The 26,547-nt window shown below is 50.7% G+C and overlaps 1 protein-coding gene across 4 annotated transcripts in view; it reads left to right on the top strand.

Moving 5' to 3' along the window:
* CXCL12 (C-X-C motif chemokine ligand 12) overlaps positions 1-24,266 on the top strand; it is a 28,442-nt gene extending 4,176 nt beyond the window's left edge. Inside the window, exons 2-4 of one of the 4 annotated variants that reach the window (XM_082423970.1) lie at positions 11-128; positions 2,307-2,393; positions 23,944-24,266. In XM_082423970.1, coding sequence (XP_082280096.1) covers positions 11-128; positions 2,307-2,393; positions 23,944-24,028 — 290 coding nt within the window. In that variant the 3' untranslated portion in view covers positions 24,029-24,266. Of the gene's footprint in view, positions 1-10; positions 129-2,306; positions 2,394-5,040; positions 5,256-7,684; positions 10,897-15,719; positions 15,852-23,943 lie in introns of those variants that run through there. The other 3 variants (XM_082423971.1, XM_082423972.1, XM_082423969.1) reach the window with 3 other exon arrangements.
* Positions 24,267-26,547: the final 2,281 nt, after the last annotated feature.

The following is a 26,547-nucleotide window of genomic DNA, read 5'->3' as shown; positions in this document are numbered from 1 at the left end:
ACCTCTCTAGGGAAACCGGTCAGCCTGAGCTACAGATGCCCTTGCCGATTCTTTGAGAGCCACGTCGCCAGAGCCAATGTCAAGCATCTCAAAATCCTCAACACTCCGAATTGTGCCCTTCAGATCGTGTAAGTCCGAACATCATCCTCCAGGGATGTTACATTTGATGGGCATAGTAACACCCAATGCGCAGACTTGTTTAAGCTAGAGAAATGACACATGCCGAGTGTCCAGGCTCGAACCTGGCATAATTAGAGGCAGCTGACAGTACCACCAGGCAGGGGTTTCAAAAGCTGCTCTCACCCTTGGTGCCCTAACCCTTGGTGCAGTGCTCACTCACAGAGGGCCCTTGCCTCTTCTTTCCAAGCTTCCTCCCTTTAGTGCAAGAGATGGGAGCACATTCAGATGCACCCTTAGACTGGAGAAACATGGGATTCACCAAAGTTTCTTTCTGCTGAAGTACAGTAAATTAGCCAGCCCCTTGCTGGTAATAGTTCTGCCAATTTCAGGGCTTTGGTGCCCTAATTTAATCCTTTATCACATAGCACAAACTCACAAGTCTCAAATTCAGTTGAAGTCATCGTTAAACTGTTCGGTGAAACTCAAAATTACCAGCTCACTTAACTGCATTTTCTGAAAGCCAACACACAAGGTTTTAGTTTTGCTGGTGTTGATGGCAGCTGCTAACATTTGATTTCATCCATGTGGGAAACGAGACATACCAAAATCACACATACATGAGACGCTAAGATCCCTCCTGGAGAGCAGGAGGCTGAGCCAAGTCCAGAAAGAAAGCCACACATGGCCGTCCATTGCTCGGCCCTCCAGGGCCCGTGTGTCCCCATGCCGCTCACAGCGAGCTTGGCCGTGTGTCTAGATGTCGGGGAGTTGAGGCTCGGGGTCTCCCGGGCAGAGCTCACCTCCTGAAAAGTCCCAGCACTAAAAGCAGGACGGGGACACAGCAGTTGGAGCAAAAGCTACACCCACCTGACGACTTTCCACCCAACACCAACTGGTTTTAGGTTTGACTTTTCTTTTTCTCTAGCCTTTGCTGCCTTGAATGTGTTTGTCATTTACAATATGCTTTAGGGCACTAGAAGACGAATTTTTTTTTTTTTCCATTTTCTTTGCTTGTAATAAAATACTCTCTTTTGAGTAGTATTTAATCAGATAATGAATTCAGCGAGGATGGGCCCACTTTGCGGTGCAGACTCTGTGGGTTCCCTTGCCTCGAGGTTGAAGAAGCCAGATAGAATCCTCAGGTCTTTCGGGGCAAACACATTAATAAACAGCAATCCCCAGAACTGGACCTGGATCCGCCTTGCTCCGAGCCAGGCCCTCTGCACAGCTCGTTGACTCAACAGGCAGGCTGTGTGAAGACTCCTGGTGTCCACGAGCCTCTGTGCTGGCCGCACGGGTCCTTCTAGACCCCAAGTGGCTGGGCGGCGGTGTCCTCGGGCTGCTTGAGATTACCTGGTACCCAGGGGCTTTATGGAGAGGGATCCAGAGATAAGTCCAGGTCCTCTTCCAGGAGTCTTCAGGGAGGGAGGCTCTGAGTAAAGGTGAGAATTGGGAGGAAGGTGCAGTACGAACTTTCAAAGAACAAATGAGACCATGAACATTCAGTGAACTTGTAAAATCTCTCTGGAAACCATTTTCTGGCAAACTACCTACCCTACCTCTCCCCTGCCCTCTCCACCTCCCGCCACTGTACTCTCACCTCTCCCCATCCCCCAGACTATGCGGCACCTCTTTGTAGGTCTCCTGCCTCTAGGCTTATTCTTAAGTCTGTCTTCCATGTACTATCAAGATGGTCCATCAAAAGAAAAATCTGCTTCTGCCACCCCACAAGTTCCCGTCATAAACAAAATTGCAGATGAAGCCCCACTGCTTTGCCCCTTACATCTGGCCGCGGGCTTCTTGAGTGTCCTGTCTCCCAGATTCCTCACATCCTCTCTGCACTGTTACCCCTTTGGGCTATTTGCTCTTGCTTTTCCTTCCCCCTTTACTTCACTTGCCCAGCTCCTACTTATCCTAAAAAAGCCAACTCAAATGTTCCCTGTGTGAATTCTCCCTGGACTCCTTAAAGACTTTTCTTCACTCCCCGGTGTCTATGGGGTAAAACTTGCAGCACGGCTAGCGCTGTCTCCCCAGCACACCTGGGGTTCCTCCCGAGCCTGAGCCTGCCAAGCGGGGCACCCCGCTCCAGTTGGGTCCTAACCTGGGTGTCAGATGAGCAGATGTCCAGGCCACAGCCATGTTCCCTTCCGATCAGCTGCACACTGTCGCCTCTTCTGTTTTGGCAGGGCAAGGCTGAAGAACAACAATAGACAAGTGTGCATCGACCCGAAATTGAAGTGGATTCAGGAATACCTGGAGAAAGCTTTAAACAAGTAAGCACAACAACCAAAAAGGACTTTCCACTAGATCCACTTGAGGAAAGCTAAACCCGTGTGAGATGAAAGGGCAAAGGTGTGTGGGGGAGGAAGGCCTGAATGGTGAGGACCAGGTGTGCCTGGGGGGCAGCGCATTGACCTGGGCACGGGCGAGAGGTTTGTCCAGCATGTAGACAACTGCATTTATAGCCTACGGTACAATATCGCAGCATGTGTTCATATGTGCCCCGTACCTTTCACATTGGCTGTTTTATAACTGGGGTTTTTCTAAGAAATTGTATCATCCCAATAGCATTTCCCACCAGTCGGTTCCCTCATCATCATCACAATCATCATCATTCTCATTACCCTTTTTTAAATCGATGATTACTTCAAGCTTTGTATTTGGTTTGTTTTGGAGATTCTCCTTTTCTCCCCCGGGAAGTCTGAGCACAGTCAGGTGATGGCCAAGCAGGGAGCTCAGATAAGCATCCTTCCTCCAGACGCTGAGGCTCGGAGGAAGACAGTGGGCGACTCCTGCAGGGGGTGCCCCTCCTGAAATGACAACCCACCTGCTGACCAGTGCTAGGCAGTGGCCACTACCTTCACCTCCTCTTTCAAGCTCAGTGATTGGATGGGTGGGCTCCATGTAGAACCGCCATCACCGGGGACTGTGCTCAGAGACCCTCTCCGGGTCACTCCCGGCCTCTCCCTGCCTCCCGGAACATGCTTTCATCTCGCTTCTGCTTCTCATTTCTGTACGCACCCAGCTGGAGGAGGGTGACCGCAGGGGCTCCCACCCTGTGGCCCCCTCCTCCCTTTGCCCGCCCCTCCTCTGCAGGCCCTCTGTGAGATCCTTCTCTGGCCTCCTCCAGAACGGGGCTGGCCCTCTGCTGGGGGTATGAGATCACGTCTCCTCCTTCCCACGAAAGACGGTCTTTGCAGAATCAAATGCAGTTTTCAATCTGAGAGCTTGCTTTGAGGAATTTGGTTTCTGTGATTGCCTCTGAAACCTATGTATGCCATGGAGGCTCTACAAACTCTGAGGTTTCTGAAATCAGAAGTGAAAAAATAGATGAATCAATGAGCCTCTTGCCACTAACCCCTCCTCCTGAAGCCACAAGATGGTTTCAGGTTCCAATCAGAAATGTTGGCAAGATGAAATCCCCTGCATAAATGTGATCCACAGATGGGCCTGGTGGTATTTGTAACTTTTTGCAAGGCATTTTTTTATATATATTTTCGTGCACAATTTTTTAAACGTTACTTTAGTAAACAAATGTATTTCAGAATATATTTATAGTCGAACAATTCCTATATTTGAAGTGGAGCCATATGAATGTCAGTAGGTTACATTTCTCTATTACCATAAACTACTGGCGATTTGTAAAGAAATATATATAAGTGTGACTGCAGCTTTTTAATGTTACCCACAGTGTATTTTTTCACTTGTACTAAAATTGTATCAAATGTGACATTATATGCACTAGCAATAAAATGCTCATTGTTTCATGGCATAAACCTCCTACTGTATGTGGGAATTTATTTACCTGAGATAAAGTCCATTAGTTGTCAGACATGGGGCTCACACACATTTCTGGAATTTATTCAGATAAGCTGGCCTGCTGGTCAGGTGCCTTGCATCCCTCCTGCCGAGTTCACATGCAAGTGACAGCACATGGGCCTTGCTCAGGAGCAGATTAGATCTGCAGCTCAAGTTTTTATGTCTTTTTTTTTTTTAAAACCCGGTAGAAGCAGTGGGGCTAGTTGTCTGAAGAACAATATTTGGCTCACTAATTCCTTTTCCCCTTCTTACTGCTCCTCGGTTCTCCTAACATCCCCATGTAATCTCCAGAGACTCAATCCTCATAATATCCAGCTTTCACATTTTCCCATGTAAAAATCCCATAATTCCAGCCCATGGCTAATATCAAGCTTTCTCAGGAACAGGTGGCCTTACCCCATAAATCATTAAATACCATTCAGCTTGAATCATTTTAATGTGACAGTCAAGAGCCAATTGCTCTAATAAAGTTGCTCTAATAAAATTCTGCTAACCAGCTCTCTCCCTTGCTCTCCAGAACAATCCCAGTCATTCCCAGGGGGTGCACACAGGCATCCAGAAAGGAGAAGGTGGGATAAGGCTGCCTTCTTTCTCTTCTCCTGGATGGCCATCTGAACCTTGGGCCTCAACCTCCAAAGCTTATTCGATTTGAAATGCAGAGATTTTAAAGATAAAGCAGAGAGCTCAGCCCTGCATTGAGATGTAAAGAAGCCCTAGGAGAGCAGGTTGGGGTGAGACAGAAGACCAGTCCGGCCTGGCCCTGGGCGTGCCTTCCCACCCTTTCGGGTATCAAGTCCTCATCCCTGTTAGAAGCCTCAGGCAAGAGCGGGAACCAGGGGCAAGTTGGCAAATGGCCAACTGCTATAACCAGTTCACGGGTATCTGTGTTCTGGAAGACCGTCTAACATTTTTTTGAATTGGGGAAAATGTCTGATTTATTTTAATGAAGTACTGACAGACAGTGCTTTGCCCAGGGGCCTCCAGGCCTGAGACTAAAGACAGGGTTAAACAAATACACGGCCCACTTTTAAATATTGTGCAGACTGAGAAAGACTCCTGTTTATTTCAACGTTATTAATGGTTCTACTAATTTTATCTAAGGGGGCGCAGAGAAGAAAAAATGGGGAAAAAAGAAAAGATAGGAAAAAAGAAGCGACAGAAGAAGAGAAAGGCTGCTCAGAAAAGGAAAAACTAGTTATCTGCCACCTCGAGAAGGACCACAGTGCACTCTGCTCTTGTGTCTCCCGGCGCTTTGTAAATCTGCCCTAACCCTCCTCCAGGGCAGAGCCCCTGCCTCCCGGGCGGGCGCTCAGACTTCCGTGGGGGAACAGCACTTTGCCGCCACTGTGGCCACCCCGGGTCCTGTATTTATGTGCTTTTTAGGGCCTTTCCTGGTCTGCTAAGTTAAGAAGAAAGTAGTTGTACAAAGACCGGGGTTGGAGTCTGTGACACAGAGCCTGTGTGCTCAGGACTCTATCTAGAACAGCCTGGGACTCCGGAATGGCCCAAGGCTCCATCTAGAATGGCCCAGGGTCTCTCTCCAGCACCACCCTGGGCTGATGAGCCTCCACCCTGCCCTCCGCTCCCTCTCTCGCAAGGCCCATGATCACGAGCGCTCAGAGCTCACACAGCTCCCCACTCTTACAAGCTGCGTTCCCGTCTGAGGCCAGCGTGTGGCCACCTGGCCTGTGCACAGAGCGGTCTGCTGGCCCAGCAGCCGGCATCTCACCCAGCAAGGGCCATGTGCCTGATACCCTCTCATCTGCCACTGCCGGTGGCATCACTGCCTTTGCGGGGCAGAGCTGGCTGTGGCCATGCCATTTGCAGGCGATAACTGACTCCTTTCCCCAGATGCCTGTTGCCTGGCTCTCCACCACTCTGCCACCTGGGGTAGGACTTTTCTGGCCGCTCCCTCCCTGGGCCTGGCACTGTATGAGCGGCTTTACCTCCAAGCTTGGGTGGGTTTCTTCAGACCGTGTGGGGAGAATGGCTGACAGCTCTGCATTTCCAGAGGGCAGTTGTGGAAATGCTTCTCAGGGAGCCTCTTTGCAGGGCAATTCACTTTGTAGATTCTTTAAACAGGTCCCTGATGCAGAGGAGGTGTGTGGAGGGCCTGTAGCTCTGGGGACTCCTAGCCTATCCCCTTCCCCCTTCTGCGTGACCCCAAGTGATTAAGTTCTGGAACGCAGCCACCTCAGTCCTCACTCACCACCCCGACCTCAACACACATACACACACAGATTCATGGCTGAGCTTTCTTGCCAAGTCTCTCCAATTTGGGCTGGAAGGAGGGGGATCACAGGGGAGAGCAAGGCCCTGACTTCAGTAGTGCTTTGAAAAGGGAAACCTTGAATATCTACTCTTCTCCCCATCCCCCTGTCACACAGGGACACACACTCATCCTGTACCCCAGACCCCTGGTCATAATTTCAGTACATGGGTCCAGAAAGACGACATGGTTGAAGGATGGAGCACATGGATTTCAGGAGAAGAAACCCAAGGTCCTTGCCTGTCACCTGGGTCACAGAGCGCTGTGTCCCCCTCACGCTTTAGTGCGCTCCTTTTAATTACAGCATAAGGAATTACAGCCATTACTTTTCCTCACTGGAGAAGTGTCCCCCTAGGGCACTGTAGCCAAAGACTTTTACTTCCCACTGCCATCCCTTGTACCTGGCTAACTCCCCCAGCCTGTGGCCCTCTTGCCAGCAACAGGGATGGCAGGCCTGCTCCCGGGCGTGTGGGTTGCCCACTTACCTCATCCTGCCTGTGGTGCCTCCGAAGGCCTCTGGATGGCTGCTGGGCTACCCAGGGCTGCAGTCCTTTCCGTGGAAGCCAGCAGCAGTGCTGGTCTGCAGGACCTTGGCCAGGGTAGCGCTGCTCTTACAAAAGCACCTGCAGAGGGTCAGACCTGTGACTCCACACTCCCTTTTTCACACCGCAGGAGCAGTACCTTTCTGTGCCAGAGAGGGTGACAGGTCTGTTCTGGGAGAGCTGTTTGCCCTGTAGCAACTGTGGGTCAAGCTATTGCTTCCCTGAGGTAAGCAATAGCTTACAAACTGCTTTCTGCAGTGCCCAGGGAGACAGCATCTGCCACCTCTCCGGGGGGAGCCGGGGCTGCGGGGACTCAGAGGGTTGGACCCACATTAAAAAACATAGGCAAGCCCCTGTCTGTCCTTATATGACTCCATTGGCCCTGGGGCCTCACTGTATCTGACCAGCGGGCCTCAGCCCCGCTGAAGGCAGGGTCGCTGTGGAAGAGCCGAAGAGCTGGACCTCCATTCCGTTGTGGGTTGAAACTGACTAGGCAGCGCTGGCGCGTCCGCCACCGGGTGCGCATGCGCGGTCCCAGTGCCGGCTGCCTGGGCGCCTAGCTCCGGGGCCACTCCGCCGCGCCAGCTCAGAGGTCCTGGGGCTTAATGTCTATGCTGGGCTAAGGCATCGCGCTTCGTCCTGCCTTGTGACCACTGTGTCATGCCATCTCCGTGCCCTTGTTCGTCCATCCGCCCTGTGCTTGCTGTGCCCACCTGCCCTCTCCGCTTCCTGCCTTCCATCTATCCTTCGCTTCTGCCATGCTGTCTCTCTCACTTCAGTCCCCCTGCTCAGGGTCTCGGAAGGCAGAAGCACCGCAGAGATTTGGAAATCAGGGGTGTGTCCCCGGCTGGAGCGGGGCTCAGCGTCTCAGGTGTGCGGCCCGGCCACTGCAGGAACCCGCCTTAATGGTGTCTCCCTCTGTTCTTGTTAACAGGAGGTTCAAGATGTGAGAGGCGCAGGTTGGGTCAGACGCCTGAGGAAACCTTACAGTAGGAGTCCAGGTCTGAAATCAGTGTTAGGAAGGGTCTGTAGCCACTCCCCTGCACCCAGGCAGGCCTGAATGCATTTCCAAGGGCCTTGTCTTGCACAGTTTGCCTTACTTCACCATTTGATTATGTAGCAAAATATATGGCGTTTATTTCTCATTTAGTCTGATTATCCAGCGTCACTGGCGACAGATAGGAACTTAGATTAAGGCCATTCTTTTACCTGCTTTGTTATAATATCCTTCCCACGGAACCCATTATCTAGCCAGAGGTTTCGGAGCTGTGCAGGCTGGAACCCCAGACCGAGGGAGCCTTGCCCACATCACCATGTCCAGGGTGGAGAGCCACCAGGAGGTGTCAGCACCAGTCAGCATGGGCAGAACTTAGTGAAGGCTGCCCTGTGCAGGGGCGGGGGGTGGGGGGAGAGGTTCTGGGGCGCCAGGCAGGAGCCTCACCCTTCCTTAGGGTGAGAGCAGGGTTCTGCCTCTTTGGCGAGTACCGCAGGGCTTCCCTGAGCTGAGGCAGGCAGGAGTGTGAGGCCAGGGTAGAGTGAGATTCACCTCTCATCCCAAGCTCTCCTCTACATCCCATCACGTCCTTCTCATCATTCTCTCTCTCATCCATCATCATGTGTATCCAAGACTGTCTCCATGACCCAGGAAAAGGACTCTCTCAAGAGCAAAGCTTTACTTTAAACTGGGCACCAAGAAGTAAATCAAAATGTCTCGTGTTACCCGGTCCTGAAAGCACTGTGCACATCTGTGGCTTGTTTGGGATATTGTCCATTGTCCAATCCTGTGTTTTTGTTCAAAGCCAATGTCCTCCGTGCATGCACTGTCAGTTCCTCAAATGCAAAGCCTGAGAGTGAGGAGATGCCCCTTGGGGCCTTTGACCAGGTTTCTGATTAGGGCTGTGATCCTTTTGGATGGAACCTTGTATTCCCCATGATCACAAACCCATGTTGAATCAACAGAGCCCAAGGGAATTCGGTTTGCAGCAGTATGACCTTCGAGGATGCAGACCCTCGAGGCGTCTATAATTGTTGGTACCTCAGAACTACAGAGAGTTTTGCCTTCATGGTGTCAGCATTGTTTGGGGAATAACAAGAGAAGAATTTTCAACTTTTTTTTTGGTTTTGAAAGCCCAATCCATAAAATAATCAATCCTGGACATGAAGATTCCTTCCCAATTAAAATCTAACCTCATTTTTTTCACCATTTGATGATCCCATCATCTCTTAACTTTGCACAGTGGCCCCTGGACCTTCTCTGCTGCCGCTGTCATCTTGTACTTACAGGACGTCCAGCAGGGCATTCCTCTTAGAAAAGAATGGGCTGGTTGGGAAAGTAGCTAAAAAATCCTGACATTTAGGGTGTTTCCCTTTACTGAGAGCAGTTTGTAGAGCTTCATTAAACAGTTTAAAAATCTCACTTTCTGAAAAGGTAAGCACTTGAGGGGTTTTGGCTTGTTTTGTTTTTCATTTGGTCTCACTAATACTTTTCCCCTCTGGTTAAATTTTTTTTAATTAAGAAAGTAGAAAAAAAGAAGGGCAAAACAAGGAAATGTATCAATTGACAGGATGATGTAAATAACATGCAGAAAGTATATTCTTGTAAAATAATCTTGAATTGTAGGTGTTCTCAGATTTAATAATCTTTGGGTTATCAGTAACATGTGTTAGGCATTTCCATAAACATGCCTTTAAATTAGATCTTCACGCAAAGAGACGCAAATCCATCAACCAAACAAAAATTCACATCCTCAAACCAGCTTTGTTATATTGAAAACAATAGAGTATGGAGGGGCCTTTATAAGGGATACAGAGCTGGTTTCAAAACCCTCTTCTGAAGTTAACCTGTCACTACAGGGCTCCTGAATTAGACATGAAATGATCGAATTTTCAGTGGGAGAGTCATTTTCCAAGTAATTCAAGACATTTTAACATCTCATGGAAAATTTGGAATTATCATCCCCTGGAACCCATGAACCGGAACCATTAAATCTCTTTCTCCAAGAAAATTAACATGGCCCTAAATAAATCTTGACTACAATTAAGAATAATTTTTGTTTCTCCCCTATAGGGGGAAAAATAGATAAGAGGAGAAACTGCAGGAAAAATGATTTGTGTGACAATCCCTCTACTTGCAATCTGCTCCTAAGTGGAGACTGCCCAGCTAAAGCAAATATGCATTTAAATAGTCCATTTGCAAAGGAAAAGGCTCTCCTGATCCCCTTTTGCTTTCAAAATACAAGTTCCCTGGATCACTTTGATTAGGGGTCACCTAGCTGTTCCTCCTGGTCCAGCGCTGCCTCTACCTGACCTTCCCTTGGGCTCCATGTAACCTCCAGCGTGGTCCTCCACTGCCAGCCTTTGCATCAGGACCCAGGCAGAGAAGACTTGGGGGGACTGAACTCACAGACGTGCTGTGTGTTGGAATCTGAATCTGTGCCTTGTGTTGTTTTGCACTGTTCTTTGTCCCACTCCGGCCAGGTGCTGAGACCCCAGCGAGACACACGAAGGACCCTCTGCTTATCTGCCTGTCCTCCAGAGAAAGGAGGGCCAGCTTTGAGCAGAGGGCCTGAGTAGCAAAAGGTTGCAGCCCCCACTGTGTGAAGTCCAGAGAACTTCTAAGCCTTTTCACTGGATCCGATTTGACCTTCCTTTTCTGACTGCCCCCTGGTGTTATCACTATGGGATCTCTCACTGGGAGTTCATCACCTTTCCCAGGTGGTGCATCCTTTTGTAGCTGGATGAGAATTGTGGGGTCCTGATCTCTCTATGCATATTCCCTGGGAAATTTCCCATCCCTGGGAAATGTTCCCTGGAAACCTTCAAGTCCCCTAAGGAGACCACTGACATTGTCAAGTTGAAAAATCCCATAGGCTGTTATTCTGCAACCTCGCTGGACTCTCAGTCTCTGAGCAGTGATGGGTTCAGTGTTAAATGTGATAAATACTGTATTTTGTAGTGTTTAAATTGCATCTCCCACATAATGTGAAAATGGTCCAGGAGAAGGCAGCTTTCTCTATGCAGTGTGCTTTTTTTTTTAACAAGTAACAACTCCTTTTGAGAAACAACAATTTCTACTTTGAAGTCATATCAATGAAAAGATGTATATGCACTTATAATTTTCCTAATAAAGACATGTACTCAAATGTAGCAGCCAACGGTTTGAAATTAGTGTTACCATTTGGAACTCTCCAGACTTGGTTTTTCTTCCTCAGACCCAACACGGAGGGGTTGTGTAATTCTAGCTGCAATAGTCAGTGAAAAACAGGCCATTGTAATCATACTCATCATAGGCAAGAATTCTGGGGGCAGACTTGCGTCTCCTAGTCTGTGTCCTTAGCAGGGGGAAAGGCTCTCCCTTTTCTCTGAATGTCCTTGGTTTTGCTGGAATCCCTTCTTAAAAGCGAGCCAGTCCACTACTCCAGAAGGGATAGTTTTGTGCAAGGGCCTGGGTGATTGCCTGTCAGCCTTGGGGAAGGAAACTTCCACTCTGTACTTCTCAGGCTTAGTAGAAGGCAACAGAGGCCCCGTCCCCGAAGGCATGGCCCAACACCCAGCACCTTTAGTATTTTCTGTCCTGTACCGGGGCCTCTGCTGGAAGCCAGATGCTGATTCAGGGCTGAGCCCAACAGACAGGGTTCTGTCCTCACAGAGGTCGGTCAGCCTTTCACACTTTCCACCACATTCTCTCTGATCCAGTCAACCATGCTGGAAAGGAGAGGCCAGCACGAAAGCCCCCAAATGCCTAAATCCAGATTGTTCTGTCCTCCAGGCCCTCTTGCCCACATGCCCAGATGTGACCACGTCACCCCCGTGCTCAGTACATCCCGGGTATGTGGTTACCAAGTTGCAGATTAACTGGAGGGAGAAGGAAGGGTTAGAGAGACCACGTCAAGAGGCAGCGCGGCGTCCTGGGACAGGCGTGGCAGTGAAGATTAGCAGGCCAGTGCTTGAATCCTGGTCTTCTCTCTGCTCACTGTGTGATTTGACACCCCTGCCTGACTCTCAGTCTCCCCATATAACGCTGGAGCTTAGAATCACCAAGAGTTGTGAGCATTAGACTGGGATCCTGTGTGTGGAAGCCATTTTGCTCCCTCTCTCTCACCCCACTTCTCCCCGGGGTCTACAGTGTTGGGATAAGATCCTGCCTGCCTCTGCTTAGACCCTCAGCAAAGTTCTGATACCAGCTGGAGCTCAAGGTGATCTTAAAAGTTGAGCTTCACCCGCTTAGCCGACAGATGGGGAAAAGTCTGTTGGTTGGGTCTTGTAGGTGTCCCGGTGCCTGTGCAGTGCTGGTCCCAGCATGTCCCACCACTATCCTAGCACCAGGAACTCACAACCTAACCTCTGGGTTAATTCCCCAGGATGATGTTGACTCTTCAGAATGATGTTGCATTAAAAAATAATAATAATAAATAAATGAATCCGTGTCCTATCATGCTTTACACAGCTGATGGTCCTCATTTAGCCACCCAACAATACCTGCCACGCCAGGCCCGGTACGAGGTGGGTAGTATGGATACTGTGGTGAGCAAGCTGGCGTGCCCCCTGATTTCAGGGAGCCTGTAGTCTGCGGGACTGTCTTGCAATTAAGTGAGCATTTTCGTAAAGCGTGGTAATGTAGGTCAGGGTGCATCCAGGGGTCAGGGAAGCTTAGAGCACCATCGAGGGCTCCTTAAAAGAAGTGCTGCTGAAGCTGAGACCTGAGAGAAGTAGATTATTTCCAGGGAGGGGAGCATCTACTGACCCATGAGGACTGTCCTTGTGAGCCCACGTGGGGTCCTGCTGTGGGTTAGAAACGGGAGCTTATTCTGTCAGGGGCGCAGCTCCCACGGGAAGCCCAGCATGAGGGCAGAGAGAGCTGGATTTCAGCCCCTCACTCCCCTGCTGCAGCCTTGCGTAAGGCACAAACTGCACAACGGCGGCTGAGAAGGGCTGGGCCCCCCCATGCTGATGGGGTCCTGACAGCTGGGAAACATGATGAAGGGGTGCCCTCGGTACAGCTGATTGCATGGTTTAGACACCTGACCCTGGCTGCCCGGTCCAGTTTTCTGCCCCAGGAGTGCAGAGTTGTGATTCACACTTCCTTGGGTTCTCTGGGTTTCTCTGTGCCTACAACTGAGAGCCTTGTTCTCGGGAGTGTGGGTAGCTGGAGAGAGAGAGACGTAGATGGAGCTACAACTGGATGAAACAGATTCAGAGAGAGAAGGGGGGTGAGAGAGCAGGAGGCCCTAGATGCAGGTGAGAAGTGGACAGAGAGGTCCGGCCACACCCCCTGCCCTCGGCTTCTGTGTGTTCCAGATAAACCCCTCTCAAGAGCTAAGATGAGGATTTCTGCTAATTACACCCAAATAACCAGCATTGGAGGCAACTAGACAGGCATGGGGGGCAAGGCAGGTGGGGAGCAATGAGGCTCTGGACATGGGCTCGCACTTGCACAAGGAATCATTTTGGAGACCTCCCTACCTCCTCCCCAGCCTCCCCAGGGGTCTTTTCTGGGGTTTGTCCCTGGCTTCAGCTTGAACTCCAAGGAAAGACCCCTCAGCCCTGTGCTTGCTACCTTGTAAAGACTGATAAATGACCCAGAAGCCTCCCCTAAGCCCATCCCCCCATAAAAAAGTACACAGATTCTGTTTAGGAACAAGATGCCCTTCCTTCCCTGAAGAGCACCAACCCAACCTGCCCAACATAAATGGTGGTGAGATGGCTGGACCATCAGCCTGTGGAGAGCTCTAGCCCAGCCCCAGGTGTGTGGAGGGGAGGCTGCAGTCCACCCACAGCCTATGTGTCCAATGAGAACAAACTGGGACAATGAATTCTCAAGTGCATCCATCCCCAGGGCATCCCCTGCTGGGCTGCAGGCTCCGTAATGTCCTGTTGGGATTGGGGGAGCTCTGCGGTGAAGAGTGCTTGTCATAGTGGGTGTTTAACAAACATTTGATATGTGAGCTGATGTCCTCGAGTCGTGAGGCATCAACAGACCCTAGCAGCAGCTTCCCGGGCAAGCCACAACCAAGCCCTGGTGTTCCTACCTGGGACTGGAGCTAATCTCAAATTCCAAGGAAGTTGTTCAGCTAAGTTTCCAGAAGTTAACACTCATTTTAAAGCAAATGAATTGCAGCTACCTCTTGGCCCATGAAACCAAACAGAAACAAAGCAGAGTGAAGCCCTAGATGGAGGGGGGAGAGTAGAGTGGCAAGGGGTGCTTATGGATTGGGAGGCTGGGTGGGAGGAGCCTTGGATTTGCAGTGAAAGCGAGTAGCTGCGGATTGCTGTACGACCCATCCCCAGTTCAATCTAACTCAGTCCACAGGGCGCCTGCCTGCACCTCTGTAGCTGACTGGAGTTCAGAGAAAAAAGTACATCCCCGCTATCAGGTCTGTTTAAATTCCTGACACTCACCAGAAGTGGGTCCTTAGTGCTGCCACACTTCCCTGTTCCATTTTCTCCTCCTTCTCCTGGGTGCTGATTCCACACTTTCCTCTCTCTTTAAATCTTCATCCCCCTCTCCCTCCTCACTCCCAGCTGATGGTCTGGCTTCTATGTCAGAATAAAAGGAAGAGGTAAGAAGGGCATTTCCTTGAGCTTCCCTTCTCATCCACTGTCTGTCCATCCTGTACCCACTGTCACTGCTGTCACCTGGGAGTGGTGCCCAGTGCTTCTCACCTGCAAAAGGACATCTCTCCTAACTTCCCCCGTCTCCTGCACCATCAATCTTTCACTCTCCCCATCATGCCAACATGCTATGATAGCTCCCTTGGAAAGCAAAACAAGGCAAAAATAAAAACAGCTTCTATACTGTATCTTCTACCCCTAGGTCCCCCTACAACTTCTACAGTATTTCTGTTTATCACACAAAAGTCCTCAGAAATGTTGCCTGTATTTCCTATGTCCACCTCCTCTCCTCTCTCTTTTATCCTTCCTGAACCCACCCTACCACTCACTCCACTAGAGCTGCTCTTTGTTGAGGGCGTCATTGAGCCCTGCTGGGAAATCGAATGGTCGGTTATCAGTCCTCAGCTTCTTCAATCTCTTGGCGTCATTGGACATCGTGGAACACCCTCCTGGAAACACGTTTTCTGGTTGGCTGTCAGGAGGCCACTCCTGGCCGTTTCTTTGGCTTCATGCCTTCTGTGCTGCTTCCTTCTCAGCCTCCAGACATCATCCAGACAGGGACACCCCGGGACTCAGTCCTCAGATGCTCTTCTTAAGCACCAGGTGAACTCACTCACTCTCTTGGCCTTGAACTCCATGTGAAGGTTAAGGAAACCAGTGATCTCTCTCCTGGACTCTCACCTTGTAAGCTCAGCTCCTCCTCTGAAATTTACCATATGCAAAATGAAACTGCTAATTCCCAATTTCCCCCCAACCTGCTCATCCCGATTTCTGCAAATAACAACTCCATTTCCTCCAGTTGCTCAGGCCAAAACCTTTTAGTTGTCTTTGATTTATTGTATTATCTTACAGCCCTCAGCTAAACCATTACCAAACCCAATTAGTTACCTTCAAAATATATCCAGAACCCAATCACCACGCTACCATCTGATCCAAGCCACAGTCATCTCCTCTTTGAATCCTTACACTAGCCCCTAAGCTGGCCCACCGTCATGTCCTGCAGTGTCCTCTCAACAGCAGCAAGGGTGGCCGGGCATGGTGATGTCACCCCTACTCAGACCCTCCAGTGGCCAACAGAGGCTTTCACCTGTGGGTCCCTGCCATCTCTCTGATGTCACCTCTCTCTACTGTGGCCACGCTGGCCTCCTCTCCCTTGAACAGGCCAGGACTGCCCCTGGCAGAGGGCCTTTGCACTTGGTGGTCTCTGCCTAGAAAGCACATGGTTTACCCCCTCCCTTCCTTCCGTCTCTGATCGCCATCACCTTGTCAGAAAAGCCTTTGCAGACCCCCCCATCCCGTACAGCCGCTCCTCACCTGCATGTGCCCTGGCACCCTATCCTGCTTTTTTCTGTCCACAGCACCGCCTGCCGTGTTTACTTGCTTGCGGACTGCTTCCCCACAGGAGAGGTTTAATACCACGCAGGAAGAGAGGGGCTCGGTCTGTTTCACTCACTAATTATTCTTTGCGGCTGGTACACAGAAGGTACTAAAGAAATATTTTTTGAATGACTGCCTGATAAATCAACAGGATGCTATCATATTGGATGCTTTCTTTGCTCATCTCTAAAATAAAGATAGCCATGCTCGCAAGGTTGTGCGTTCATTCATGCACCCAAGGTCACACTGGTCAGTCATTACTTGGATCCAATTCATCTTACTCTACTGTCCGTATGTCAGTGGTCACACACATGACCCTTCTCTAGAATCCCCTGTGCCTGACCCTTCCCCCTGAAGTCCCCATCACATGAAGAACTACAGTGGTTCATTTCCTGTGAGTCTAGATTAAAGAATCATCCCTTTCCCCAGAGGCCCCTCCTTCTGAGCGCTCCTCCCCCCGTGGGGACCTGCACACACTCCCTGTGCAGACCACGGGGGCGGCGAGTGCTGGGCTGGGGTCCAGCTGGCCTGGGCTCTGCAGCCGGGGGCTCAGGGGGAGGACGGCCACGGCCAATACAGGTCCCCAGGGATGAGATCTCTGCTGCTGGTGCTTCATCACAGGCAGTGGATGGCTGGCCAGACCTTAGGACCCAGCAAGAGCCCTAGAGGAAAATGATTCCAGAAATACTGAGCAGAAAAGAACAATCTACAGGGATCAGCTACAGGAAACGGAGGCTGTGTGACCACAAATAGACACGAGTGGGAAGTGACAGACTGGAGGGGTTCCCACCTCCATAACCATCAGGATTCCCGGCCTCATTTCTAGGGGTACCCAGGTCTTTCCCACTGCCCTGCCCAGGTGGAGGGCTCCAGGCACCTGGATGCTGCTGGCTTGGCCTAAAGGCAGATGCTGGCAGCCAGACCCGGGAGGAGGTCCGGCCACGGGCCGAGAGCTCGGGAAGGCGGGTGGCAGCAGGGTCTGTGCTCAGCTTTCCTGAGCAGCAACCAAGCACTGCACTGCAGCCGTACAAGTTGCTCGGGGGAAGGAGTGACCGGTCAGCCTAGAAGGCCCCAGATGCAGCCACAGGCTCTCACCTTGTCCTGGCCTCTTCCCAGGCATTTTCCTGAACACGGGAACATCAGCCCAGGTCACACAGGCTTGTAGGCCGTGAGGAAACAGCCATTCTGAGCATTCCTGAGCTCTGGGGGAGGGGACTGTCCTTCTGACCACTGTGGGAACCCCCAGCACCATGCCGAGTCCTTGGCACCTAGGAACGAGGCCTGTGAGGGACCAGCTCTTTCCAGTTCTTCCCCTGACAGATCACCTGCCCAGCCAAGGCCCGCCCCCTGCTCAGGAGGCCAAGGGGAACCAGAGGCTAATGCATTCACCACGCGTTTCCTTATGTGGGCAGGACAGAGTTCCCAGCGGGGACAAACAAACCCCTTGATCAGGTGCTTTCCATCCTGCTGACAATTCTGGTGCAGCCTGTACCTGCCAGGCCCATAGCAGTACTTTCTAGGCATGGTCTTCTTGTCCTCCCAACAATCCCACGAGAGACCAGCCCTCTCCCGTGTGATGGACACAGGCACCAAGGTCCGGGGCGGCCATGGAGCCTTCATGTCTCAGAGCTGGGACGTGGAGAGGGCAGATCTGATCCTGGGCATTTTGGCTCCAGTGCACCAGACAACCCGTCCTTGCTGTTTGCAAAGCGGAGCCCCAGGCAGAGGCGGTGGGCAAGGGCTGCCGGGTTTCAGATCCCTTCTGCCCTATATGGCCCAAGCGTATTTCCAGACCCCAAGTGAGAATCCATTTAGAAGAAATGCTAGGCAAACTCTGGCTGTGAAGTCAGTATAGCCTGTCAGAAGCAGCAATTTTTTTTTTTTTTTTAACATCTTTATTGAAGTATAATTGCCTTACAATGGTGTGTTAGCTTCCGCTTTATAACAAAGTGAATCAGTTATACATATACAATATGTTCCCATTTCTCTTCCCTCTTGCATCTCCCTCCCTCCCACCCTCCCCATCCCATCCCTCTAGGTGGTCACAAAGAGAAGCAGCAATTTTTAAAAATGAAATAGCACTGAATAGAAAAGAAGAGAATAATTTAGAAAATATGGGCATATGTCACACTTACTAAAGGGAAGAACAATTCACACTTGTGTGGGTATGTGTGTGTGTATGTTTCATAACGTCAAATGCAATTTTCATTGTAGACAGCGGTCAAAAGTGTACTGGTCTTGTGTACATACAACACAGTGATGAACGTGTCTCACCCTCCCTGAGTAGAAGGAAAGAAGTTAGAGGATAGCACTAGATTTCCTTGATTTAATGAGTTAAAAAAATTCTTATGTTTCTAAAATGAGGATGCAGTAATAATAACAGTATGCACCAAATGGCTACTTTTTTTTTTTTTTTTTCTTTCCTAAAGAGCTGTAGGCTTCCCTAGAATAGCAAAATCAGATCTAACCCACAGGGTACTTTCCTGGCCCATGTTCTCAAGTGGCAGGAGGGCAGGAGCCAGGTCCCCATCATTATGCCTTTCCAGGGAGTCCAGTTCCAAAGGGGACCCCAACTGGCCTCCCAAGCCTGGTCTGTACTCGGGAAGCCCAAGGAGCAAGGGCCTGGAGCCTGGGTCCCAGAGAGGGGAGGGCCTGAATCTCAAGATTCCCAAAGAGCAAAGCCAGAGGGAGTAGTCCCCCGGGCAATAAAGAGTATCGGTGATGCTGTTAAGATGCCCTTTCAGTGTCCTTAAAAATGGAGTGATCCTGGCCCCGGATGTGCCCAAACAGTCCCAGTGTCTGCCTATTGTCCCAACAAAATCGCTAATAGTGCCCTTTCTCTCTCAGAATGTCCTAGTTTGAATGATAAATTGTATGGCCGCCTTATCAAAGGATGAATGAGTTTGTGGACTCCGCTAAGCTCATGCCTGCTTCTCCCAGCTCTCTTTCCCCTCTTTCTCCTCCCTTCCCTTCAGGAAAGCCTGAACAAGCCTCAGGTCCCTGTCCCACTTCCTCCCCGGCCCTCATCTCCTCTGCTCACCCAAACCAGAGCTGCTTTCTGGGGTATCTGAATCCCTGGCCCAGCCTTGGGCCCCTCAGTCTCCCCAGAGGCCAGGTACAAGATAGGGAGGCTGGCCCAGGAAGAGGAGACATCAGAATCCACAGAGTTTTTGAAGAGTCACTGGACCCACAGTCAATGCCCACCTGTCCCAGACCACACTGGGGACCCAGGGAAGCCTCTGTACCTCCCTGAGGCCTGGTCTCCTTGTCTGTGGTTCCTCATCTGGAGCTTACAGAGAGGGCAGAGGGGACAGCCCTGGAGTGCCCTGGAGGTGGACAGGGCAGGCGCCTGAGTGCAGGGGAGGTACCAGTGTTGCGTTCACCGCATCTTCCTTGTGCCCCGCACACGACACACGCTAAAGGGTGCTCACTGCAAGGAGATGGCGTCCCTATCTTGCGTATCAGAAAAGTCAAGTTAAGCACTTTCCCAAGCAATGTGTGTAAAAGTAACAGAACCTTGAGTCTCCACGTGTTTTATTGCACCATCTGTATCACCAGTTAGTCCTCCTTCCTGCGTGTCTCAGAAGTAACCATCAGCCGTGGAGGGGTGAAAGGGAGGTTCTGGGGTGGGGAGGGGTTATGATGACAGGAGGGAGTCACTCTGAGCCTAAAAGGCAGTGGACACTCCTTCACCATCCACTTAGCTGGGGGCTGCCCTGGGATAGAGGGGTGACGTGACGGCGACTCTCATGGGGTCTGCACATGCAACGTATGCAGAAGTGTCTCCTGCACGTGACCCTGTTGACTGACATGCCCCCAGCCACGCGCAGCCGTGGGCTCAGGAGTGTGGCTGAAAGAAATGCATTCTTGGTTGGAAAAGGGGGGCAGTTAGACCTTGCCCTGAGCAGGTGGCATGGAGGGAGCCAAGGTAGAGGCTGATAAAGAATAACAGGAATAATAAGGACAAACATGATGCCCGCTAATGTTCCCCACGCGCTGATTATGTGCCACACAGAGCTGGCTGCTCTAGATCTGCGACCTCATTCAACCTGGGAGAAAGGGAGTGACTTGCTCAGGGTCACGCAGGATTAGTAGCAGACGCGGACCAGATCCATCCCATCTCTGCATGGTGGGGGTTTGAAAGCTAGCAATGGGGGCTTTGCAGCTTGATATGTTGGGTTCCAAGGAGTGCAGTGCTGAGCTGGGGTTCCCCTCCCTGGCTTTGCCCCTCAAAGCTGCCAACATGAGGCTCTTTCATTCTTCAGGGCTGCCCCCTATGTCCTCCATTTGTAATCAAACCCATATCTTTATGAAGTGCCAGGGGCTCTTGGTGATGTTCATCCCCTCAGCTGTCTGTGTTGAGGTTGTTCCTTTGCTGGAGACCAGGCTGGGATAAAGGGTTAAAGCCCACCCCACCCCCCTTTCAGCTTTTTCCCTGGGGCTGTCTCCCAGTGGGCTCCTCCTGGGGTGGCCTGGGCTGTTTGAAGTACCCAGGGCAGGACGTTCTCATGAAGCCAGGATTCAGGAATCTTTTCAGATTCATGTGATTAGGCTCTGTCCTTGGCCTTAGGGTACACAGGCCCCCAGTCCACCCACCCTGGGCTCAGCCTGTTGCTCCCCTTCCCTTCCTCATCCCCATGCTGCTCTCTGTCTGTAGTCTCACCCCATCCTCAGGGACCCCAGCTCCTAGCTCAGCCCTTCTCCAAGATTTCCCACTCAGCCAGGGCTTTGGGCCCTGTTCCCCTGGGTCCATCATCAAGGGTCACCAGCTCTGCCCAATTTCATGGAAATTTCCAGCTCCTAAGTCTCCATCTTGGGTCCACCGCTCACTCATTGCAAGAAATTTTAATTACTTGCTGAAGAAAATATTTAAACAAACAACTGAGGTTATGTAATTGCCACCGGCTGCAGCTCCCTGACCCGCAGCTCTGGAAGCGTTGAGAACTGTGCCCTGGGCTGGACCCAGAAGCTCCTTAGAGTTGCCCATCCCTGTGACATGTCAGCACACATGGCAAATCTGATTATGAGTCTGCTAATGAGGATGTGGTTTGAAAAGCATTTTTGCTCCTTTGTCTGTGAACTGAAATTCTTTTATCTGGATTTTACCATTTCTTAATTTTGCTGAGGGTTCACAAACCACAGATCTCCACAGTGTTGAACATATGTATTGTTGGGAGTTCAAATTCCCGACTTTCATCCTTCACTCCCAACTGTTCCAGCTTCAGCAATTTCATTTCACCAGCTGTCCTGCCAGGGGACCCCAGCGCCACCTCATGCCAGTGTTACAGATCCTTTCTCAGAGCAGCCAGGTGGCCTCCTATGCAAAAACTTTTTTTTAATTAAAAATGGTTTCCAAGTAAAATAAGACAGAGTCCTCCACCTCGTCCCCTCAACCTAAGCCACCCACCGCTCAAACGGGTCTCCACCCAGAGGTTGCTTAGAAACATATACAGAAGGTCCAAGGCAGCTTGGAAATGACTTGCATCTCTTCTCCCAACACACACCGTGGGCTGTTTTACAGGAATCAGATCAAAGTGGAACAAACTTGTGAAGTTTCCAGCAGCTAAATGCAACTTCCCCACTGTTTGCGCTCACATGCTCACACAATTCACTATCAAAGTGAAACAAAAGACAGAAGAAGGCACCTTTGGCAGGTTAGGGCTTGGAATTGTGGCTGGAATTAAAGACACTTTTGAGAACTCCCATCTCAGGGACCCAGCCAAACCCAACCTGAATGAGTCAGGGAGCTGCTGCCAGTCTTTGGGAGTAACTCCAGCCTGGTTTGTGACTCTCTGGGTATGCCCCCAATGCTTAGGACAAGGGAAGGCATGTTTTCGGACCTTTGCACTTCCCAGCATCCAGAAAGAGAAACAAAAGAGGCTACCTGATTCCCTGGACGTGGCCGGTGGGCGTCATCCATGGTGAGAAAAGAGATGCAGCGATTTAAGAAGAGCCTGGAGGGAAAAACCAAGCAAAAATGAAAATGGATGGAAGGAAAACAAAATTTACAAAATAATATTAAACATTTAATTTTAAACGATGTGAGGAGAGCCTTTGTAATGGTCTCGAGCCTTTTAGGATTTTGGATTCAGTGTCTTTCCTCACAGAAGAATGAAAAGTATCTCAAAGGTAGCGACGTGTTAGATTCTGGAGAAGAAAGATCAGCCTCACCTTGCTTTGGGGTTCCCTGTGTGCTCAAGAAAGTGTGAATTCATTGTAGGCACTAAATAAAAATGCTCTGCGTGGATCTTAACATCCTTTAGTTGAAACCCTCCAAGAAATTCCCACAGCTCCCCTCTGCAGCCCCACTTCGCTTCCCCATCCTCAATCACACCATCTCACCAGGGTCCTCAAATGCATCTTTCCTTTGGCCAAGCGTCTTCCCCGACCTTCCACCCCATGGCTCTATTGAGCCTTCAGCTGGACCCTCCCCTGCACCAAGATGCCTCCCTGATAACCATTTCTGCTCCACCCTGTTTCCCTCACAGCGCACAGATCTCCACACCATCTTCGCTCCCTTGCTCACGTGTCTGTGTCTGTGGTCTGTCCTCCCCCTGGTTGCCAGCTCCAGCAGGCACTCTCCTCCACACCGCACCCCAGCCGTCCCTGACAGGACAGCCTCTGCGGGCAGCTGGCATTCTTCGGTCTTGTCCCTCTGGAAGTTTTCTCCTGTCACACAGCCAAGTCCAAGTTTGTTTACCTTCTCTTTAGCCAAAGCCTGACCTACTATACCAAGAAGGAAGGCAGCAAAACTGTCTCCTGTTAACTATTTACAAAGCAGTACCTTTTTCGTTGCTGTTGCTTACATGCCCTGAGGGTTTTGCATTGGTCAAATTGGCATAATTTGAATAATGTGGTAAGTTAATATTTCTCTAAAAACTTTCATGTGGTTACATTTGTAATGTATGTTAATACATTAACATAAACTATAGTATTCATTTTATTAAAAAAGAAAAATCACTTGGCAAGTTTCATATGGAACACTGTAAGTCCCCAAGACTACAGGCTGAAGCGTTAGGAAAAATCGAATATATTATTTTTAACATACTGTGCAAAACCCCCAGAGGATTTGCTCACAAGGATCTATCTTGTTTAGGCACTTTTTTTTTCGCAGTACATGTTTGGAAAGACGATTATCACCCTAACTTGTTTTCGGTGAGTAGCTGAAAAAAAGAGAAGGCAAATCCAAGAAGAGGATTTAGTAAAAGAAATACAGGAAAGCAAAGAGATAGGAACAGCAAGTCTAGAGGCAAGAGTCCTGCTGGGGGAAGGCCCAGGCCAGGGGCTCAGCCCGAGCTGCACGTTAGGACCACGATTCCCAGACTGTGACCAACAAAATCAGAGGCGGGGGGTGGGAACCAGGTGGCAGTACTTTCTTTGCTCTTAGGGAAACTCACGGTGGGAAATCACTGCTGCAGACCAGAGGTGCTCAAGTTTGAGAGATGATCAGAGGGCTTCTTAGGACACATTTCTTGGCAGCACCCCAGAGCTTCTGACTCAGCAGGCCTGGGTGACACCTAAACAGGTGCATTTCTAACGGGTCCCAGGGGATGTGCCGCTGCAGGTCCAGGACCACAGGATGACAGCGAGCCTGTGCTCTGGACCTGGGATGCTTTGCCCTGGGGAAAAGGCAAAGCCCCATGGATTGTCTGAAAACTAAATCAAACCCTCTAATAGCTTCACACAGCCTCTGGGCCCCCATGCCTCTTTATACCTGCTTTTGCCTATACCTCACCGGGCTGCCCAGGAAGCTCTCAGGGCTTGCGGGGAGAGAGTGGCACGCGGAAGTGGGAGGGGTGTCCAGAGGCAGAGGCAGGACCAGTCCCGCAGCCTTGTTGGGGCAGATGTCCTGCCCGTTCGCTGCCTTCAGCCGTGGGCATCCTCCGCCACTTCTCAGCCTGTCACTGTGGACCCAGCCTCTGGGTTGCTGCTCCCTCTTCCTCTTCATTAATTTCTTTCGCTCTCGTTTGATTAGTGGGATTCTCTGCGTGTATATGGCAGACCTCACGCTACTCACTCAGTGCCCCGCAGAACTTGAGGGCAGTGGGCTGCCGGGGCTTTGGTTGGGAGGAACGGTCCAGGTTTAGTGAGTGTCTCGAGGACTCAGTTCCTAAGATGGTATTTAGAGACACAGCTGCCAATAGAGGTTACTTTATACGATGGGATTCTGGGGCAGTGTGTGGAATATCTTCTGTCACCTTCCAGACCCAGTCCCACACTCTTGGGCCTGACCTCTGCCCTGGGAACCAACCTGGCCAGCACCACTGTCGGCACCACCAGCAGGAGCTGAGGACGACGGGATGTTTATTCCCTGGAACCTTGAGCCAAGTCACCCCACCTCCCCCAGCCCCCCGCCCCGCTTCTGCTGATGGAAGGTGGGAACTCTGTCCCTCTGTCCAGGCCTGCTCCCTGACTCTGTATCTGGTGACTGCTCCCTCCCCTCCCCCCTCTCCAGGGGAGGTGACTCTGTGTCCCGCCTGCACTTTTGTAAGGAATTCCTTTATTAAACTCTCCTGAAATGGCGTTAACTGGAGTGTGCCGTCTCATCTCTGCTGGGACCCTGATTGCTACATTCACTTTCACATTTTCAGATTATATCTTTCCATGATGTTTGCATTTCTTGTAACAAGCCCATGTTACTTTTACAGTAGAAGAAGTAAACAGCAAGGAGAAGAAGCAAGGAAAGGCAGCAGTCAGTATGCTGCATGGGGCGGAGAGCTGCTCCCTGACCTGGCTCACTCTGGGCCCAGGTTTCAACCCCCAAGGGGACACAGAACTGACCCAGGTCCCTGCATCTGTGCATAAAATACCCAGGGGAAGATTTTAACTCAGCGAATTATGATGATGCAAAAGGATTTGCCAAGAACGACTCAATTCACCCTCTGGAGTGAGAAGGTTATAACTTTAGTCTGCATTCATTTCAAGGTCTACATCAAGCTCAGAGGCTACAAGGCCAGGCTTTGGAGTTAGGCAGACCTGGGCTCCAGCCTGTGTGACCTCAGAGAAGTCACCTAACTTCTCTGAACCCCAACCTTGTCATTGGCAGAATATTAGCTGTGGAGAGAATTAAATGAGATAATATATTTTCAATCTTTAGCATAATGAGCACCCAGCAGTTCCTCAAAACATGGAGATAATTCTCATATAATTATTATAAATGCTATTCCATACCTTGAGCAATCATGAGTACAGTAAGATGGATGACGATATACACACTTCTAGTTTTTCACATGGCATGTGTGGCAAGAGGCATTTTTGGTCCCAGTCTAGCCTGGGCTTCAAGGTCTTCAGCCCCTATTCTGTCCATCCTCAGCTGAGGGTCCCGAAATACCTGAGGCCCAATTTGCTCTGCCTTGGGGTGGCAAGCCCTCCTCTCAAGGGCTTTGCCACAGTTGGCAGAAGATCCGCAGTCTGGGGATCTATAGTCATTCAAAGGTCACTTCACGCACAGATGTGTTACCACCTGATGTCTGAGGAAGAAAGCTTCCCTCCAGTAAGTTTCCCAGGACTCCAGCCGCCAGCCTGGTGGTCAGTTGGGACAAGCATCTGCTGTCGGTCACCCGAGGGCTCTGTGTCTGGCTCAGTGCGGTTTTGGGGCTGCCATCTTAAACGTTTGCTGTTCGGGAACAGTCTTTTCCTGAATGAGATTCAAGCTCAGCGCTCCCGCAGGACACGGGGCAATTCCCCTATAAAGGCACCCTGTCCTCTCCGTCCATCCAACCACTCCTCCACGGTCAGAGGGCCTTAGTGGAAAAAGCACTATGTGTTTGACCCTGTCCATCAGGGGGTCATCGGAGGGGAAGGTAGGAATGATCGCCTTGAAGCTATACGTTTCCAGGCCTGAAAGACCGAAGCCACTTCCTTGTCCAACCCCCATGTACTGGGAGCAAAGGCTCGCACGGGAGGCTCTCGGGATGGCACTCGAAGGACAGCTGGTCCCCATGGACTGTGTCACACTCTTGTTTCTGCCCTTCCCTGGCCACTCTCCCTCTGCACATCTATGGCCCAGGTCTGTGGGAGGATCACAGAGATCATGGGTGTAGTGTCCGCGTGGCTCGGGGCTCAGCTCCTGGTGTCCACTATGCAACCCCAGGCCCGGCTGCAGGACACGTGTCCACCAGTGGGGTTCTCTATGGCACCTCTACTGGGCATCCAACAGCTCCCAGCTGCCAGACTGATCTTTAAAATATAAATTTGTTCACAGCTTTCTCCCTGAGTAAAATTCTCCAATGCTTTTTTTCTGTGCCTTTATAATAAAATTCAAGCATCTCTCTAGAGCCCACGCACAGGCTCAGGAAGCTCTGCCTCTGGTTACCATCCAGTGCTCATCAAAAAACACCCCATCACCTGTTTCCTGAGATCCAGTCTCCCCACCATTTCTCTGTCCCTTGACCAAGCCCCACGTGCTCTCTCCTCAGGACCAGGACGTTTGTACTTAGGGTTCCCTTGCCTGGAGCACTGTCCCCTGCATCTTCCCACACTGCCCCCTCTTCACCCCCAACTTAAAGAAGTCCCCCCAGGGAGCCCTCTTCTGGTCCTCAAGCAGACCCCCTCTCCTCCTCAGTCCTGCCTGCACCCTACCTGCCCCCACCCCATTTATCATTTGACATTTTCTCCCTCACCGTCTGTCTGTGAACGTAAGCGTGTAAGGGCAGAGAGCCTGTTCATTTCCACCTGTGCACCAGGCCCCTAGGACAGTGAAGAGAACATAGCAGGGATTAAATAAATAAGTGAGGATGGGTGATGATTCCCCAAGTGCCTTGCAGTGTAGAGACACGGGGGTCCTGGTTCCAGGCCAGAGAGCCCAGA

Source organism: Balaenoptera physalus, assembly GCF_965194825.1.
Source record: "Balaenoptera physalus genome assembly, chromosome: 14".
Classification (NCBI taxonomy): domain Eukaryota; kingdom Metazoa; phylum Chordata; class Mammalia; order Artiodactyla; family Balaenopteridae; genus Balaenoptera; species Balaenoptera physalus.
Note: the sequence above shows the minus strand (reverse complement) of the source record. Positions and strands in the feature narration are given on the sequence as shown.